Source organism: Lactuca sativa, chromosome 2 (genome assembly GCF_002870075.4).
Source record: "Lactuca sativa cultivar Salinas chromosome 2, Lsat_Salinas_v11, whole genome shotgun sequence".
In the NCBI taxonomy this organism is placed as follows: Eukaryota; Viridiplantae; Streptophyta; class Magnoliopsida; order Asterales; family Asteraceae; genus Lactuca; species Lactuca sativa.
In genome coordinates, this window is record NC_056624.2 from 144,629,055 (window position 1) to 144,648,643 (window position 19,589).

Here is a 19,589-nt window from a genome sequence, read left to right on the forward strand (position 1 = left end):
ATATATATATATATATATATATATATATATATATATATATATATATATATATAGTATTATTTATGTTTTTATTTTTAATAATGCATGAGCAAATGTTCACTAGACAGAATAAGGTTTTCTAACAATCAAACGTATAGTTTTGGGAAGACTTTTTATGTCTTTTTTTGCACAGAATGATTTAATTTGTAACCTTGAATGTTATTGTTCGTGTTTGAAGACATTCAGTGATTACAGTGTTTTTTATTAGTTTTGTTAGTTTTTGTATTGTTGGTTAATATATAATTATGAGTTATTTTTCATAAAAGTTCAAAATTTTGTAACGGGGAAAAATCCCCGATTACCCATTGGGGATCCCCGATACCCATTGGGGATATGGATAAGGATTGATTTTTAATCCCCGATGGGGATGGGGTCGGGTATGGGGACGGGGATGGGGATGGAGAACACGAAACTCGGTATACGCGTACCCATTGCCATCCTACTTGTATAGGGTTGACTATGCCTCAAATTTCCCCCATTAAATAGCCCAATGAAGTACGACAATATAGATAAAATCAATTCCCATATATAGTTTTGCTTGTTATATTTTCCGCTTTCAATCATTGTTACAAAATGCAAGCCTTTCAGTTTTTTCACTTGCTCATATTGATTTCGTTAACAACAAGATTAATAGAAGCTGATTATTACGGAACACCACCATGCAGTCCGATGTGGTGTGGACTTGTCCTGATTAGCTACCCTTTCGGAATTGGAAGAAATTGTTCTGCCAACGAATGGTTCAATATCATTTGTAAATCTTGGCGACCGTATCTATCTGCACTTGACAACGTAGAGGTGCTGGACATAGGCTCAAACACAGTCATTGTCCAGATGTCCGTAAATAAAGGCGATTGCAAAAATCCAATCAAAGATAGCAATCTTCTCCCACACACCAGCAATGGCCAAAGTCCCTTCCGGATTTCCAGATCGCTTAACAGATTCGTCTTTAAGGGATGTGGCAACGGGGCTATCATGGAGAATGGAACTATTGTCGCAGGTTGTTCAACGACTTGTGGCAAGGACACTGTTAGTGACGTCAGTGACCTTTATAACTGCTTTGGCGATGGTTGTTGCCAAACTACAATTCCTCATGATATGAAGTCGGTTACCTTCAATCTAACAGGATCGGAAAAGCACAATGGAGATAGAGCTTGTGGGTCCGCCTTCTTGGTGGATAGTATACAATATTCACAAGACTATAACAGCCAAACTATTGGTAAGGACCTTGCTTTTGTTCCAGTGTCACTTGTGTGGAACGAAACTAGCTTAGCAAGCTCATGCAACGAGACGTGTGGGAAGATCCCTATTCTCTACCCTTTCGGGATTAAAAGAGATTGTTCCAAGAGCGATGGGTTCAATATTGATTGTAACTCCTCTACACCTTATTTATCTGCTTTCAACAACGTGGAGGTGTTGGGTTTTAACTCGGAGAAAAAAACAGTAACTGTTAATTTTCCCATGGTTTCTGATTGTGGGAATCCGTTCCAGAATAACAATCTTGAACTAAGCACAAGTCTTTTTCATTTCTCCAGTGCAGAAAACATGTTTGTGGTTCAGGGATGTGGCAGTGCTGCCATTATGGAGAATGGTACTATTGCGGGTGGTTGTTCAACGACTTGTGGCAATAACACTGTTAGTGACACCAACAATTGCTTTGGCATCGGTTGTTGCCAAACTACGATTTCCAATAATCTCAAGTCATTTAAGTTGAATCTAACAGGGTTGGAAAGGCAGGATGGAAATGGAACGTGTGGGTCTGCCTTTTTGGTCGATAGGAAATCATTCATTGAAAAAAGATTTTCTGGCCAGTTTATTCCGATAGCTCTTACGTGGGAGACCTCAGCTAGTTACTCAGAAAGCTGCAAATCGTGTGAACTCCATGGAGGGGTTTGTTACATAAGTCCTAATGGGGTCTCGGGCATGGCTTGTAATCCTAAAGAAAGCAGCAACGAATCACATACTGGTCTCATTCTAAGTAAGGTATTCAGTAAATTAACCTCCCATCCATCTATACATATCCTGTTTTTTACTATTCTTTTTATTTTGCTTCCACTTCCACTTTACCATTATTTTCTATATTTTACAAATTCATTTTAACAAGGTGATTTTATACTTTTATTAATTACAACATTTTGAAAAGAGAACCATGGCCTTAAATAATACTTATGTTCTGCAGATTAGAAATTAATAAAATTTTGGCCAACCTGTTGTTATGATTGTGTGAAATCTTTCCAAAACCTAATACTGTTTTAGTATGCAATAAAACATTTCTTTCTATGTAAGTCCAAGGATTTATCTACAATTCCATTATTATTAATTGGTCTAATTAAGGTAACGACCCGCTCTAACTATCATTATATACTTATAAACTTGCATTTTTTTTTAACCACATTAATTTGAAACTCTCATGACTTTTCAATTTCTTTCTAATAATTATTATAAGTTGGTTAATAAGGTTAAATAAATATCAAACCTAAAGTATAATCATATATAAACTAAATTTCAATATTAAAAAAATATATTTTCTTATACTTATAAAGTTTATTTTTAACTTTTAACATATTATGCTTAATTTATCAGGCCTAATATGTTATATGTAAACCATTATCATTTTAAAGGTATAACTTTTGATCAATTGTATAAAATATTTAAATTGTTAATTTAAATATAATCTTAAATGATCAACTTAAATATAAAATTTAGTTCAACTTAAACAACCCAAAAAATATTTTGTAAATAGTTAAAAGTGATAAATTGTAGTGTCTTTCTAATAATGATTATAAATTGGTCAATAAGGTTAAATAAGTATCAAACCTAAAGTGTCATAAAAAAATAAACTAAATTTCAATATTTAAATAATATTTTTACTTTACTTATAAAGTTATGTCTTTAAAGTTTAACATCTTATACTTAATTTATTAGATTTAATATGTTGTTGTATGTAAATCATTATTAATTTAAAGCTACAACTTTTGAACTGTATGGACAAAATACTTAAATTGTTAATTTAAATATAACATTAAATGATCAACTTCGATATAAATTTCAGTTCCACTTAAAAAACCCCAAATAATATTTTGTGAATAGTGAAAGGTGATAAATTGAAGTGCTAAATACAAAAACTAAATTGTAATATCAATTCACTAAAATATTTCCTAAAGGTATTTCTATAATCGTTAAAAGTTTTGAAATAAGTAGCTTAAAATAACTTACAATAACAATAGTTAAAAATAATTATATATAAATGATTATATTGTTACATTTAAAATCAAAAAAAAATTGTTTGATGTTTTAAATAATTACATTGATAGAAATTAAAACGTTAAACAAATAAATTTTAAAAATGATTTAACAATAACAACAACTATAAATAATATTAAACCATATATTATATTTAATTTTATTCATGAGTAACCCGCACGTAGAGGTCATTCAAAAGATTGAGATTATGCAGTTTTAATAGATGTATATATTATCATATAATTCAAAATTATCAATATACTATATCAACTTAGTATACGAATTATTATATCAAATTTAACAACGACATTATTGTTATATTTAAAAAAATATATATTTGTAAAGATTTCAACTATATAGATGTTTCTGCGCAACGCGTGGGCATTCGCCTAGTTCATGTATATATTTATGTATGTTTATGTTTATATGTCTAGAGATTATTATAAGTTATATTTTATTTCTAACCTGTCTAGATATCAGACGTTGTTAGGGATGACAAAAATCCTCATACCCAATGGGGTACCCGAAACCCGCACCCTTTTTGACTGGGGAATCCCCAGGTTAACCGGGGATGGGGAATACCTGAATAAAAAAAGTGGGGATGGGGATGGGGATACCCTTAATCCCCGACCCTGGACCCGCCCCCGACATATATTAATATATAAAAATAATACAGAACATATATTTATAGTATAGTTTATAATACATAAATTTTGATCTAAGTAACCTAACTCATTAGTAATTACTTGGTTGAAATTATACTTTTTGCTTTTTCTTCTATCTAATTTAAACTCATGTATATATTTTTTTTCTCTTTGGTTGATCTATTTTACCTTATATATCAATGTAACGTCCCAAAATTCAAGACTAAAAATTTCTTTTAATAAATATTACTTAAAGTAAATCATCGATTCAAAACACAATCAAAGTAATAGTTTCCAAAACACATGATCGTTATCAGAGTGAAACATTCCCAGGCTGACAAATCTATGGTGTGTGCCATGTGATCACCCCGAGCTCCATCATCCGCTACCGGAATTACCTGAAACCAAAACTGAAAACCGTAAGCACGAAGCTTAGTGAGTTCCCCACCCTACCACATACCATGCATAACCACATACTGCACATATTGGGCCACGCCCGCTATCCTGGGCCTCGCCCCCTACCTCGGGCCTCGCCCACTACAACGGCCCAGCCTGGCTTCGAGCCCCGCTCGAATACAGATCTGTTTCACTTAGGGCCTCACCCACTAACATATAATATAGCACATAAACATATCACATCACATCACATGATCTAAACACATACTAACGGATCTTGTCCTAAGGCCTCGCCTATCTCTGGGCCCCGCCCTTGTCCTACTACTAATGAGTCATGGAACCCCGTCCATACTCCTGCTGATAGTGAGGTACGGGCCCAGCCCACCCTCACTCCTTCCATAACTTGGGCCTCGCCCCTGTTCTGCTGCTACTAAGATGTGGAACACCATCCACACTCTGCTATTGGTGAGATACAGGACCTCACCCACACTCACCTCCATACCAGGCACATACAAGTATCACACAGACAACAACTATCACATAAACCATTCCTTGGGCACCCGCCCTCTAACATTGGACCTCGTCCCGAATATCATGCTAGCATACTATGCCTAGGGCTAACCCCCGGGTCTTCTACTCATAACTACATGGGCCGACATTGTGGCCGTAGACCCATTCATACAAAGGAAAACTCACCTACAGTGGCTGAACTGGCTGATGAACCCACTAGCTGCTGCCCGGTAACTCTCTGAACTCCTGCTCCACTCGCTCCCCGAGCTACCAATATCAATACAACACTGAGTCAAACTGACCCCTGACAGACAACCAAGTCAACTCTGGTCAAAGTCAAAGTCCTGGTCAAAGTCAAAGTCCTGGTCAAAGTCAACCTCCCAGGTCAACCCTACTTGCCTCACCCTATTGACTCGCCGAGTTCATATGTTCAGAGTCCTTATATTCGCGACTCGACTCGCCGAGTCAGTCCATGACTCGCCGAGTCTATCGATTACCGAGTCCTGACCTGTCCAACTCACCGAGTCTCCATTCGACTCACTGATTCGAGTATCAACTCGAAGGGTTTGAGGTTTCGCGACCAGACTCACCGAGTCCAAAAACAGACTCGCCAAGTCCAGGACAACCTTCAATAGACTCGTCGAGTTGTTCTTCCAACTCGCCGAGTTCCTGCCCAACTTCATCCGACTCGACGAGCTGTTCATCCCACTCGTCGAGTTCCTCCAAATCTTCATGCTACTCGCCGAGTCCACTCAAAGGACTCGCCGAGTCCATTCAGGTCTCCATACATGCAGAGGACTTTTGAGTCATGCATGGACTCCAAACTGTAGATCTACCCTTCCCAAGCCCATTCCTCACGTAAAGTTGCAAACTTTACGTATAGAGAAGGAGATCTAGGCAAAATACACCACAAACTAGGGTTGAAGGCAAGGAGGATCCATAATCAACTCAAGGGCTACTACTTTATGCTTCTCAAGACCATAATATGCTTAAATCTGAAGTAGCAACTTCAGATCTAGCTTCTAACTCAAAATAATAACATTATGGCTAAAAAGCCCCAACAACCACACATAGATCTAGGTGCAAAAAGGGTCCAGGAACTATTTTATTACCTCCAGATGCTCAGAATGAACTCACAATCCCAGATCTATAGTCCCTTCTTGCTCCTCCAAGTTCCTTCTTCCTTCTCCAAGCTTTAATGCACCTTCCAAGGCAACAAATGGCTCAAATAGAGAATATGGCGGCTAGGGTTTAATGTTCGGGGTGGAAGAGGCAGCAAAGGACCCCTTGGGGAGAGAATGAGGCGCTTAAATAGGCTACAAGTCCCGAATTTAGGGTTTTCCTCGCACAGACCAGAGTCGCCGAGTCCACTTGGCCGACTCGCCGAGTTGGTCACTTACACCTCGACCCGAATCCCGCTCAGATTCGCCGAGTCCCTCCTTGGACTCGCTGAGTCGACCCCTAAACTTAGAGTTTTCTTTCCTTTCTTGGTCTTCAAAACTTTGGGTGTTACAACTCTCCCCCACTTAAACTAAACTTCGTCCTCGAAGTTTTCCATGGCCCACCGCCTGCGATCTGCCTCCAATACCCAACCAATTATCCCAACACTAGCTGCCTTCCTTCGCTGGCCTACTGCCCGATCATTCTGACTAGCATCACTCCTTGCGGATAATCATCTCGGGTCAACCTTGACCCTGAACATTCTGGAAACACAACTTACTCAACCGATAATCCGTTTGGTACTCACCGAGTACTGCACTGAACCTATAGGGGTTCACCCCTTCTTCTTCTTGCACAATTCCTTGCCTTCCCAAAGCAAAACTCCATAACCAACTATTCCTTCTGTCACTGTGAAGGCCCTATCCTTCACCAACTCCATCACCCCCGCTTCTACCAGTACGGGTCATCGCCGTCAGTTACCACTGATACTCCCCTCTGCCAAAACTTGGTGCCGAGCACCCCTCGATTCAACTAACTGAATTCTACCATACTCTGCTTACCCGCAGTACCCCTGACTGAAAGTTCTGCAATCCCTTGCTTGCCTTCCGGATGAACTGAGACCACCCTGGTCTCTACCACCCTATCAATGTCTGGGTTACCGGCTCCCACCGGTAGCTAGTCCCAACACCACCACTAGTCGCTCCCAGCGACTTCCGAAGAAACTTCGACCCCAATAACTGCTCAATCTATTATGCTATTCATACACTACAAACCTGGGATCCCCGATCCCCTAACTTGGCACTAAGGTCCCTACCAGGTCCCACCTGTGCTGCTAAACTCACGGGCCTCGCCCACGGGTCCCACCCGCCTCTAACCTCCTAGTCGCACTAGTCTAACCACTCTCGCTCAGGCCTTGCCCACGGGTCTCACCCAACCATACTACCGAGCAACCCTACTCTCAGGTCTCATCTACACTGCTAATCTCCTACGGGCCTCGCCCACGGGTCTCACCCAACTATATCCTGGAGCGGCCTCTCCCAAGGTCTCACCTCTCTAGGGCTATATAGGCAAACTCCCTATCATTCACATCCACTACCCATTCCTGATCCCTATCTGATCACTAGGAGATAAGGGCCTCACCCCAACTCCGCTAACGAAGCTACTAAGGAATGCTACGGCTTACCCATAGTCTTACATCACCATCCATTGTTGTCTGCTAGTGAATGCTACGGCTGCCCCGTAGTCTTACAACACTTCCACCACTAACTGCTAGTGAATGTTGCGGCTGCCCCGTAGTCTTACATCACCTCCTACCACTGACTGCTAATACAAAGGCACCCATGTGCCATCAGCTCTCAAGATCCTCACTCCGACTCCCTTGAGTCCTTCGGGCGATCCACAACCTGAATTCTCAATCACGCATTAACCATTACCAACACACGCACTAACTGATGGGGAGTTTCTCAAACTCCCAACCCTGAATCCTCAAACCATCAAACGTTGAACTACTTCTTTTCCTTCTCGGAGGTCACGTACTCATTCTGGGTCTGCGCGCTCCTCTCTGGGCACACCCGGAGGATTCTCCCCTACTTCGATCCTGCTTACCCCTTGCTGCTCAATACTCAAAAGAGATCCCGCTCTTTGCTACCATTCCATAACCCATCTACTGAGGAACCCAAGCCCGCCATAGCTAGGGATTTAACCAATCCATCTCAATCACTATACCACTCCGAACTAGCGAGACGTACCAAATCTCTCCCAAGCATGCTACAGTTACTGCATCCTTCGAAGCCTTCTTCAATAGAGAGCATCCCCTAACTACCATACAAATATCCAGGGTATGCAGATGGCATATAACTCGATCACAATCGACCACTCAAAATAAAATACTTTTACCGAATGATGCAGAACCATAACAATAAAATCATGCACAAATAAAAGAACTGAAAAATGGGAAATTGCATACCTGCAACGTCCGACGTTGCTTGCGTCTCCAAGGTCGTCATCTGAAAAGCCCTACTCCCTGCTACAGGTGCCTCTACCCGGCCCTGACGGCCATCCGTGATCCTCAAGGTTGCAGGGGCGGGTGCCATCACCCGTCTTGCCGAGAACAGACTGGGACACTGGGCCTGGGCCTTCTTGTGGCCCCGCTGGTTGTAGTGAAAACATATCAAGTCTGATCCCTGCGCGGTGGTAACAGTACAATCCCTGCTGAAATGACCAGTCCGACCACACTTGAAACAGCCAGACTCACCACCGCTACCACTCCTGCACGCGCCCCCGTGCGCCCTGCCACACTTCCCGCACCGACTGCAGTCCTGATAATGCCTCGATATCGAATCCGATCCCTTGGGCCTTTTGCCCGAACCTGCAGCTACCTAAACCTCATCCGGCTTCCTCTTCCGGATCTGCTCCAAATCAATTTCCCTCTCTCTAGCCCGAGAAATCATATCTTCCAGCGTCTTACAGCTGGATCTGCTCACGAACTCCCTGATGTCATCCCTCAACATCTCATGGTATCGAGCCTTCTTCATCTCCTCATCCGCGACATATTGCGGTACAAGAAGAGCCCTCTCCCTGAACTTGGCGGTGATCTCTGCCACAGTCTCAGTGGTCTGCGTCAAATCCTGAAACTCCCGTGCCAACTACTGCACCTCAATAATCGGCGAAAACTCCGCCCTGAACCTGGCCGAGAAATCGCTCTAAGTCATCGCGTCCAACGCGGCATCATCCCCCAAGGCATGACCAATCTCCTCCCACCAATCCCTCGCTCTGTCCTTCAGAAGACAGGAGGCGAGTCTAACCTTGTCCCCCTCGGGACACTTGCTCGAACAAAAAGCGTTGGCAACATCAGCCAACCATCTGCTACTAGCAATGGGGTCCCTAGCCCCATGATAATCTGGCGCCCCGCAGGCCCTGAACTCTCGAAATGTCAAGGTACACGCTCCCAGCAAAGCCATCATCTCGGTACGGAAGGCTCCCAGCTTTTCATCCAAAATCTCCAGTATACCCTCCTTGACCGTGCCAAAGATCACAGGAGTCTGATCTAGCATACTGCACGCAACCTCGACGGATATCAACTCCCTCATTCGCTCCTCGAGCTGCTCGGCCCCTAAACCCGAGCATGATCCCTCTCCGGCGCCTGATCCGCCCGCTGGTCTCTCTCGCAACGTCACCATGCTGAAAATATACCACAACCACTATCAGAATACTCATCACTGATGCGAGACTAAACACACTCCCTACCAGGTTCCCGGTCTTGTCTCGGCCTTTCCTGAATCGAGTACGGATCCTCTGCTTTCAGTAGTACGGGCCCATACTACCTTCCACATCTATCCATACTTTCCTCAGGAATTGCTTGACTCCACCAGGTCCCTTATCCACTAATACTGCTCCCAGCACTATCTCATCCTAGGCTTACCCTAGGGAAACCTCTGATTCAACTCAGACCAGTCCTCAGCTGCTGAAGGCCTCCTTGCGACGCCAATTAGCCATCACCTGGATACCATCACATGTGACGAGGCTCAGATAATCCTTCGAGTAAAAGACTCGTTCCTACAACGGTTGGACTCAGACAAGAGCTGCGCAATAGGACCAAATCTGATCACATGTGGCGTGTCGTATCCACCTAATGGCTAACTCCCATCGCTCAGAATCCCACAATGCACAAAGCAAGCAGCATTCGGACAAGGGAAAATCTAACCATAACATACTCAAGCAATCATATTCACATAGCAAGAATCTGAACTAGCATGCCACACAAACTCATAAACTCAGGCATAACCTAAACAGGCTATCCTACTACTGTCTAATCAACACTATCATGCAGCTCAAAAGCACAAATAACAGGCACATAAGGCATCATCCCTAGATCCTTAGTCCTATTCTAGCATGTTGTTCTATCGACTGATAATTATAACATAAACTTGTATGGGTATTTTGGGGTACTTACTTGAGCTCGGCTAATTGCATGCACCACACCCCTTTTTCTCTTTTCAAAATTTTTCTCTTTCTGAATTCTTTTTGCTTTTCTAAAACTGTTTTTCGTTCTCAAAAATTCTTTTTACAAAACTGTCTTTTCATTTTTTGAAAACTTTTTATCCGACCCCTCAGTTTGAGTTCAAGCACACCCAAGAGTATGCCCGAATCCCTCAAACCACGGCTCTGATACCAACTTATAACGTCCCAAAATTCAAGACTAAAAATTTCTTGTAATAAATATTACTTAAAGTAAATCATCGATTCAAAACACAATCAAAGTAATAGTTTCCAAAACACATGATCGTTATCAGAGTGAAACATTCCCAGGCTGACAAATCTATGGTGTGTGCCATGCGATCACCCCGAGCTCCATCATCCGCTACCGGAAGTACCTGAAACATATCACATCACATCACATCACATGATCTAAACACATACTAACAGATCTTGTCCTAAGGCCCCGCCTATCTCTGGGCCTCGCCCTTGTCCTGCTACTAATGAGTCATGGAACCCCCGTCCATACTCTTGCTGATAGTGAGGTACGGGCCCAGCCCACCCTCACTCCTTCCATAACTTGGGCCACGCCCCTACTCTGCTGCTACTAAGATGTGGAACACCATCCACACTCTGCTATTGGTGAGATACGGGACCTCGCCCACACTCACCTCCCTACCAGGCATATACAAGTATCACATAGACAACAACTATCACATAAACCATTCCTTGGGCACCCGCCCTCTATCATTGAACCTCGTCCTGAATATCATGCTAGCATACTGTGCCTAGGGCTAACCCCCGGGTCTTCTACTCATAACTACATGGGCCGGCATTATGGCCGTAGACCCATCCATACAAAGGGAAACTCACCTGCACTGGCTGAACTGGCTGATGAACCCACTAGCTGCTGCCCGGCAACTCTCTGAACTCCTGCTCCACTCGCTCCCCGAGCTACTAATATCAATACAACACTGAGTCAAACTGACCCCTGACAGACAACCAAGTCAACTCTGGTCAAAGTCAAAGTCCTGGTCAAAGTCAACCTCCCAGGTCAACCCTACTCGCCGAGTCACCCTATTGACTCGTCGAGTTCATATGTTCAGAGTCCTTCTATTCGCGACTCGACTCGCCGAGTCAGTCCATGACTCGCCGAGTCTACTGATTACCGAGTCCTGACATGTCCAACTCACCGAGTCTCCATTCGACTCACTGATTCGAGTCTCAACTCGAAGGGTTTGAGGTTTCGCGACCTGACTCGCCGAGTCCAGGACAACCTTCAACAGACTCGCCGAGTTGTTCTTCCAACTCGCCGAGTTCCTGCCCAACTTCATCCGACTCGACGAGCTGTTCATCCCACTCGTCGAGTTCCTCCAAATCTTCATGCTACTCGCCGAGTCCACTCAAAGGACTCGCCGAGTCCATTCAGGTCTCAATACATGTAGAGGACTTTTGAGTCATGCATGGACTCCAAACTGTAGATCTACCCTTCCCAAGCCCATTCCTCACGTAAAGTTGCAAACTTTACGTATAGAGAAGGAGATCTAGGCAATATACACCACAAACTAGGGTTTAAGGCAAGGAGGCTCCATAATCAACTCAAGGGCTACTACTTTATGCTTCTCAAGACCATAATATGCTTAGATCTGAAGTAGCAACTTTAGATCTAGCTTCTAACTCAAAATAATAACATTATGGCTAAAAAGCCCCAACAACCACACATAGATCTAGGAGCAAAAAGGGTCCAGGAACTATTTTATTACCTCCAGATACTCAGAATGAACTCACAATCCCATATTATAGTCCCTTCTTGCTCCTCCAAGTTCCTTCTTCCTTCTCCAAGCTTTAATGCACCTTCCAAGGCAACAAATGGCTCAAATAGAGAATATGGCGGCTAGGGTTTAATGTTCTGGGTGGAAGAGGTAGCAAAGGAACCCTAGGGGAGAGAATGAGGCGCTTAAATAGGCTCCAAGTCCCGAATTTAGGATTTTCCTCGCACAGAACAGATTCGCCGAGTCCACTTGGCCGACTCGCCGAGTTGGTCACTTACACCTCGACCCGGATCCCGCTTGGACTCGCCGAGTCGACCCCTAAACTTGGTGTTTTCTTTCCTTTCTTGGTCTTCAAAACTTTGGGTGTTACAATCAATCTGATAATTTTTTCTACTTGATTTTTCATGTATGTATTTAAATTTGGTAGAAAATTTATTTATATTTTTTTTGCAATTTATGGGTACTTATATATTTTATAAAATTTTTAAACTTATGCTGGTAAATTTGAAATATAAAGTTTTTTTTATGTAAAAGTTTGCATGTTAAAAGAGAAAAAAAAATCTCCATTTCCCCGTTGGGGATCCCCAGTCCCCGTTGGGGGTGGGGATGAGGGTTTATTTATATTCCCCGATGGGGATGGGGATGAGGATAGGGATTGGAATGAAGATTCGGGGATGGGGATAGGGATTGGGGTCCCCTGTGTTCCCCGCCCCCGTTGCCATCTCTAGACGTTGTTTTTTATTAAAAAATACATACGCGTGGAACATTTTAAATAGCACCTAAAGTGTACTAATTGTTTCGACACTATTATATTAATGAAATAAAATTTGTTATTGTTCTAGTTATTTATATTTAGAAATTGAAAAAAATGACTGAAAACCTTGTAGCTCACTGGACGAGCCCCATTGGCACATATAATTTATTTAATTTTATATGGTTTTCTGGTTCCTCTTTATTACTTTTTTTTTATCGGCTGTGTAAGCATTTTGAGACCATTGCGTATAACATAGTCTTCTACAATGGGTCATAATGGTTAGTTAAGTGACCGAGTCTGTCACTCCATCCAAGCATTGGATGGTTTGCACCACTGGAATTATCAATCACCTATACAGTAATTTTGTAATTTTAAGAAACAATTTGATTGTATATTTTGAAATAAAACCGTTAAATGTTTATGAAATCAGGATAGCGGTTCTAATGTTAAAGCGAATAACAATGGTTGCATGTCCATAAGAAACTGTTTTATTTAGTATATACTACATAAACTATTTAGTTTAAAGGTGATATATACATTCAGTTGCCTATCTTAATTTTATGGAAATTCAATATTGACAAACACTCTGTTTATGTAAAATTTAGTGCTACAAGTTTCCTATGTGAAGTTTTTCTATTATATTTTCCTTCTTCAGGTGTGAGCATAAGCATAGGGTTGCTATTCCTAACAGTGACGAGTTATGCGTTGTACAATATTATCAAGAAAGCGAAAATGAAAAGAAGGAAACAGAGGTTTTTTAAGCGCAATGGAGGTCTACTTCTTAAACAACAACAAGCAACCGATATTGGTTTAGTTGATAAAACTATCCTTTTTACATCCGATGAATTGGACAAGGCCACAGACAATTTTAATGAGAATAGAATTCTTGGTCAAGGAGGTCAAGGTACAGTGTACAAAGGCATGTTACCTGATGGACGAATTGTAGCAATCAAGAAATCAAAGGTAGTTGATGAATGCCAACTAGAACAATTCATCAACGAGGTAGTCATTCTTTCGCAAGTCAACCATAGAAATGTGGTTAAACTATTGGGATGTTGCCTGGAAACTGAGGTGCCATTACTTGTCTCTGAATTCATATCAAATGGTACATTGTATGACCTTATTCAAAATGAAGCCGGTGAGTTCGCATGCCCTCTAAACCTGAGATTACAAATCGCTATAGAGGTTGCAGAAGCGGTTTCCTACTTACATTCAGCAACCACCATTCCCATATACCATAGGGACATCAAGACTGCCAACATACTTTTGGATGAAAAGTATAAAGCCAAAGTTTCAGATTTTGGAACATCAAGAGTTGTACCAATAGATAAAACTCATTGTACTACAACAGTCATGGGGACATTCGGCTACTTGGATCCAGAGTATTATAGCTCGAGTCAGTTGACTGAAAAGAGTGATGTCTACAGTTTTGGAGTTGTTTTGCTAGAACTCTTGACCGGAGAAAAAGCTGTTTTCTTAACCAAAGATGTTAAAACAAGTTTAGTTGAACACTTTAAGGTAGCCATGAAAGAAGGACGTGGGTTGTCTATTTTTGATAAAATGGTTCTAAAGGAGGGGCCGACGAGTGAGTTGTTGGCCATAGCTAAGTTGTCATTGAAATGCTTGAATTTGAATGGGAAAAATAGGCCAAAAATGAAAGAAGTTGCTATCGAGTTGGAAGGCATTAGATTGTCATATATGCCGTCTACAATTCAAACTGCTTTTGGACATGTAAAGTCTAACGGGTCAACATCAAGATCATTAACATCCAATACTGAGTTAGAAGGCAATAGAATGTCACATGTGCCTTCTACAATTGGAACTAGTTCTGGACATGTGAAATCCCATGAGGAAGTATCACAAACACATGGTGGGTCGACATCTACATCATTAACATTTGAAGACGACCTTTGTCGATGAATCATGGTAAATCATAAGTTTTCCTAATTAAGTCTTAGTTTATTTCGGTATCAGAGTGTGTTAATAAATATGTGTATATAAAGATCAAAGATTATTGTATAGGGTATACCATGTTAAACTTTTTTCTATTAGAATTGTTAGTGTGAAATTTGATTAGTTAATGTTAATAAAAACGATTAACATGTTGCATTGTTAATGTGTTTTTAGTAAATCTCTTAAGTGTATTCGTAAATATTTTGATATTTTTGTAAATTTGCTTGAATTTGTAGAGTAAACGCCTTCAATGTAGCACCATTTTGATTTGTACCCGAATAAACTTTATTTCATAATTTAAGAGAAACAAATATTTCAGTTTAAAAATAGTTTATCGAGCGTTTATGATTATTTATCAATTATTTATGACTTTTTTTCATTTAAATATAGAATATATGAACCAAAACTTAAACTGTTAATGTTGCGTACTAATGTGTATATGTGTTTGTGAAAGGATAATTAGAAAGAAACTAGAATTTATTTCTATGTTGAGAATCGTACCAGGCAAAAACAAAATGAAAAAACCGACAAAAATGGGTTAAAAGAAACTCTTCTTGGCGATGAAAAACTAGGTATTTTTGTGGATCATGTTAAGTATGGCCCACAAAGAGTAATTTGAGTGTCTAGGAAAGTAAGGTAATGTTTAATAACGTGAGTTTTCAAAGTACGATGTTTTAATAACCAAAAATGAAAGTACAATGTTATAAAAAGGAAAAAAAATGAAACTACATTGTTATAATTGGATGTATTTGTCAAGTATCCTAATAAAGGACGAAAGTACTAAATTTATAATTGAGTAAAATTTTTAAAATACAATAACTTAGCATGAAAAGGTTTGAAAGTACATTGTTGGAATAAAAATAAATCAAATACCATAAGGAAAGCTTGTTGATTTAGCCCTGCCAACCAACCCCACCAAACAAATGAATCCTCATCAACGATGTAGCCACTTATCCATGTTATAGCCATCTGAACATTTACAACACCTGATGAACGTTAAAAGTTTCTCGAAAACAAAAAATCACAAACTATTTATGAAAAAAGAATAACAATATGATTGATGAAAGTTTACCTTGATCCTCATCAATGTTTATAAAAATCACAAACTATTTCATGGATAAAGTGGAGCCTTGGGGTTTGCATACAATATAGGAGATGAAACACTTAAGAACTTTAGTTGTCATTCCAAAAATAAATTGGTCACCAACAGCTCCAAAAATAATTTATTGAAGGGAAAATTACAGAGAACCATTATCTCGTCTAATGTATCTCATTCAACAAATGCAACATGTCTAATATCATCATCACACCACTTAAATAATGAAAATAATCATTTGTAATTGTTGGGATGATAAAAGGCTTTATCACTAGGGAAACGTTTTAATTCATTAAGAAGAGGTCTTACATCAGAGCTTTGTGGCAAGTGATATGAGGAGCCCTCCCGATTAAGCAGTATAAATGTTTATCTTCCTCCTGCTACATAAGGTGTCACATCACATAGGTTATATCTCATCAGTTTCAAGCACCACATGGAATAAGCTGTGAAAACAGAATTCAATAAGGTCATAGGAAAACAGGAAATCTCATCAGTTTCCCAGTAGTGACTTCAACAGTAAATAAATAAAATTTCATGGCATCCCCTCCTTAGTGTTAGTGTATATATGTTTATTATATTTCTTATATTTATTTAGAGAATGTTTATGTATTTAGTCTTGTATCGGCACATCCTTTTAAGGAAGCCCACTTTGTTGTATCATGTATTTATATTACGTTTGTATGAGAAGTTCAGTTATGGCAAAATTGTGAGACCACATGGTATCAGAACATATCACTTCCATATCTTGAAAAACCCCAGCCGACGGCTTCTTTGTCACCACCGGCTCTCTCCTAGTATGTTCTTCTCCTCACTCTTCATTTTACTATTCATTCTTCTTGTGTTGATTTCTCTACATGGCTGCCGCAAACGCCATAATGAAACCTTATGAAATCTCAACCATTAAAACTTGTGTGCCAATCACTCTTGACCTTGATCAACTTAACTACGATGCTTGGCGTGAGTTGTTTTCCACTCACTGCATTAGTTATGGTCTTCAAGATCATCTTGATGCTACCAAGGACAAACCCGACATTGCTAAATGGAACTGGATCAATGCGATTGGGAAGAGCTAGCTCTAAGCCACATTAATGGAATCTCTTCTTCAAATGCTTTTGAAGAAAAACCCGACTTTCGGTCAAGTTTGTAAGAATCTCAAGATTCTATTCTGAGAAAACAATGATGCTAAATCTATTCAACTCGAGAATGAAATTCGCAATATCACTATCGACAATTCATCGATTTTGGAGTTGAATCGTCCATAAAATACAGTAAAATTTTTGTTTTTCAAAATACCCTAAAGCGATAAAACCAGTTGTTTTCAAAATCAACAATGTAAAAAGTATTCTCAAGCATCACAGTGAATTAAATAAAAAGTGTGGAACAATCTTCATGGAATGTTGGGTGATCAAGTTGGGCCTTTCTTTTAGAACCAGAAGTACCTGAAACATTTAAACGACAAAACTGTAAGCACAAAGCTTAATGAGTTCCCCAAAGTACCACATATCATAAATAACGTAAAAGGTCTATCTCAACCCCCAAGTGAATGCTATCGGACAATCATAGTCTCACCATCACTTTCTGTCCTGGGCCAAATCATGGTCTTTACTTGTACAAGTGTAACTGGTCGGATCTTGGTCTTCCATACAATTGTCAGGGGCCAAATCCTGGTCTTACATACAACTACCAGGGGCCAAACCCTAGTCATTTCATACAAATTCTAGGTACTAAACCCTTGTCTTCCATGCAAGAGTCACAATGACAAACTGACACCCTACATAGTATATTGAGAACACTCGCCTCACAATCGTAGTCGATAGTTAACAAGCTCACACAGCTGAAAAGCGGGTGCTACACACCTCTTATTGAAAGATATAAGGTAAATCCTTAGTCTACCTTTGAAAACAATGAATTTGATCAAAAGTCCAACCCGGTTAAAAGTTAATGCTCAAAATCAACATCAGTTGACATCTACGTCGTAGCCACCTTTTGGCCACATCGTGGCACCTTCTCGACAAAATGGTCATGGCCAGTGCAATTCTTCCACGTCGTGGCAATGACACAGTGAACATCTTAGGGGATTAAGTCATTAGTCCATGAAGCCCTAAGATCATAATTTGCATGAGGCTTCTCGGGACCCTAATGGTCCATAACAATCCTTGCTTTTATGACATGCACGTCTAATGCATATAATTTTATTAAATAGGTCAAAAATAGCGTAAATGGGGTTAAGACACATGCATGACACAAACGTTACATAAATTTTCAGACTAGAACATCTAAACCTCTTAGGAATACAAAGATCAACAAAGTGGCAAACTTTGTTGGATCCAACCACTTAAAGCACCAAGAAAATGAAGAAAAAACAGAAAAGCTTTTATCTAACGGGAGTTATCCAACAAGATTCGAAAAAGAGGTGTTCCAAAGGTCTAGAAGATGATCTCAAAGGTGGTGGGGAGTTGCTTGCTTGATTCTTCCACTACAACCTTCTTCTTCTTCTTTATAAATACCACAAAACAGCAAAATACGCTAATAAATAAAGGATATGGGATTAGGGTATACTTCAAGGATTTTGGAGGTGATGGAGGATGAGGGTAGTGGAAACCCTAACCATTACTTCACTTAAGTAGGGCCTTAAGGCCAAGTATTTAAGGTTTGCCCAAAATCAGGCCCCATGTCTTGGCATATACATTGCCATGTCGTGGCAGCTAAAAGAGATGCGTGTTTCATGCAAGTTTGCCTCGGCATGGTGACTCCTCCACCATGTCATGGCCATCCAAAATCTCTCAATTTACTTAAGGATCCATACCAGAAAATCCGGATGTTATAACTCTCCCCCACTTGAATCAAACTTCTTCCTTGAAGTCTGCTACTATGAACAATTCAGGGTAATGCTCCATCTGCTACTACAAAATAAAATTTATTGATAATTGCAACTTTTTATAAAAAAAAGTTACAAATATTATTAAAAATTGCAACTTTTATTACAAGAGTTACATTGTTAATTTAATTCCCTCCAACTATAATTATTTTTTCTTAATTTCTCTCCCACTAAATTACGAAAAATTTATTTCCATTTTTATATTATTAACTTTTCAAAAAAATTATTAAAAAGAATTATAATTTACCCTTCCATTAATAATATATAAAATTTCATTTGCCTCCATGTCATATTTTCTAAGTTTGACCTATGATCATGACCTAGTCAGTTCAATTCTCTGACTGCTCGGTAATTGAGTAATTGCAAATTGACACCGGCTTCTTCTCAATCCTAAATCATAAGACCTTGTTCATCGCTATTGAAGGTAGCCCATTAAAGGGTGTCATCGTCGCGTAGGGAGCCTTCATCCCCTTACTAGAGTCGCTAGTCATCTCATTCCTAGAGTGTAGGGTGTCGTTCATCTTCATATATATCGATTTTACGTATTCAGGCAAGGAGCAGGACAGGTAACAGTAACTTCACTTGCTATTCAAATTCATATCAACCCTTTTGTAAATGTTTGGCACTATAAGTAACTATCATGGATCACAAATAAGATGATTTCTATATTATGCATAAAGATATCCTTGTGTACTGGGCATAATTGCCAAAAATATAGCACGAATGGTACCCATCATAGATTTTTTAGCGCAAGTGCACAAATATGATGATTTCCGCACTGGGCACAATACCCACCCTCGTGTATTGGGCATAATTTTCAGAAATTGCAACAAGACAATGCCATGTTGTTTTTCTGCTTGTGATGGCCACATCGTATTGGTTTTAACATGTA

The 19,589-nt window shown here is 40.1% G+C and overlaps 1 protein-coding gene across 1 annotated transcript; it reads left to right on the forward strand.

Moving 5' to 3' along the window:
• Window positions 1-645: 645 nt before the first annotated feature.
• Window positions 646-14,774, forward strand: LOC111916439 (wall-associated receptor kinase-like 5). The gene is made up of 2 exons (XM_042899199.2): window positions 646-2,014; window positions 13,426-14,774. Exons 1-2 carry the CDS (start codon window positions 709-711, stop codon window positions 14,688-14,690), a joined length of 2,571 nt encoding a protein of 856 aa, XP_042755133.2. The 5' UTR covers window positions 646-708; the 3' UTR covers window positions 14,691-14,774.
• Window positions 14,775-19,589: the final 4,815 nt, after the last annotated feature.

Coding starts and splice junctions, on each gene's coding strand:
- LOC111916439 (XM_042899199.2), top strand. CDS start 709: ATGTGGTGTGGACTTGTCCTGATTAGCTACCCTTTCGGAATTGGAAGA. Junction 2,015..13,425: donor ACATACTGGTCTCATTCTAA/GTAAGGTATTCA, acceptor TTCCTTCTTCAG/GTGTGAGCATAAGCATAGGG.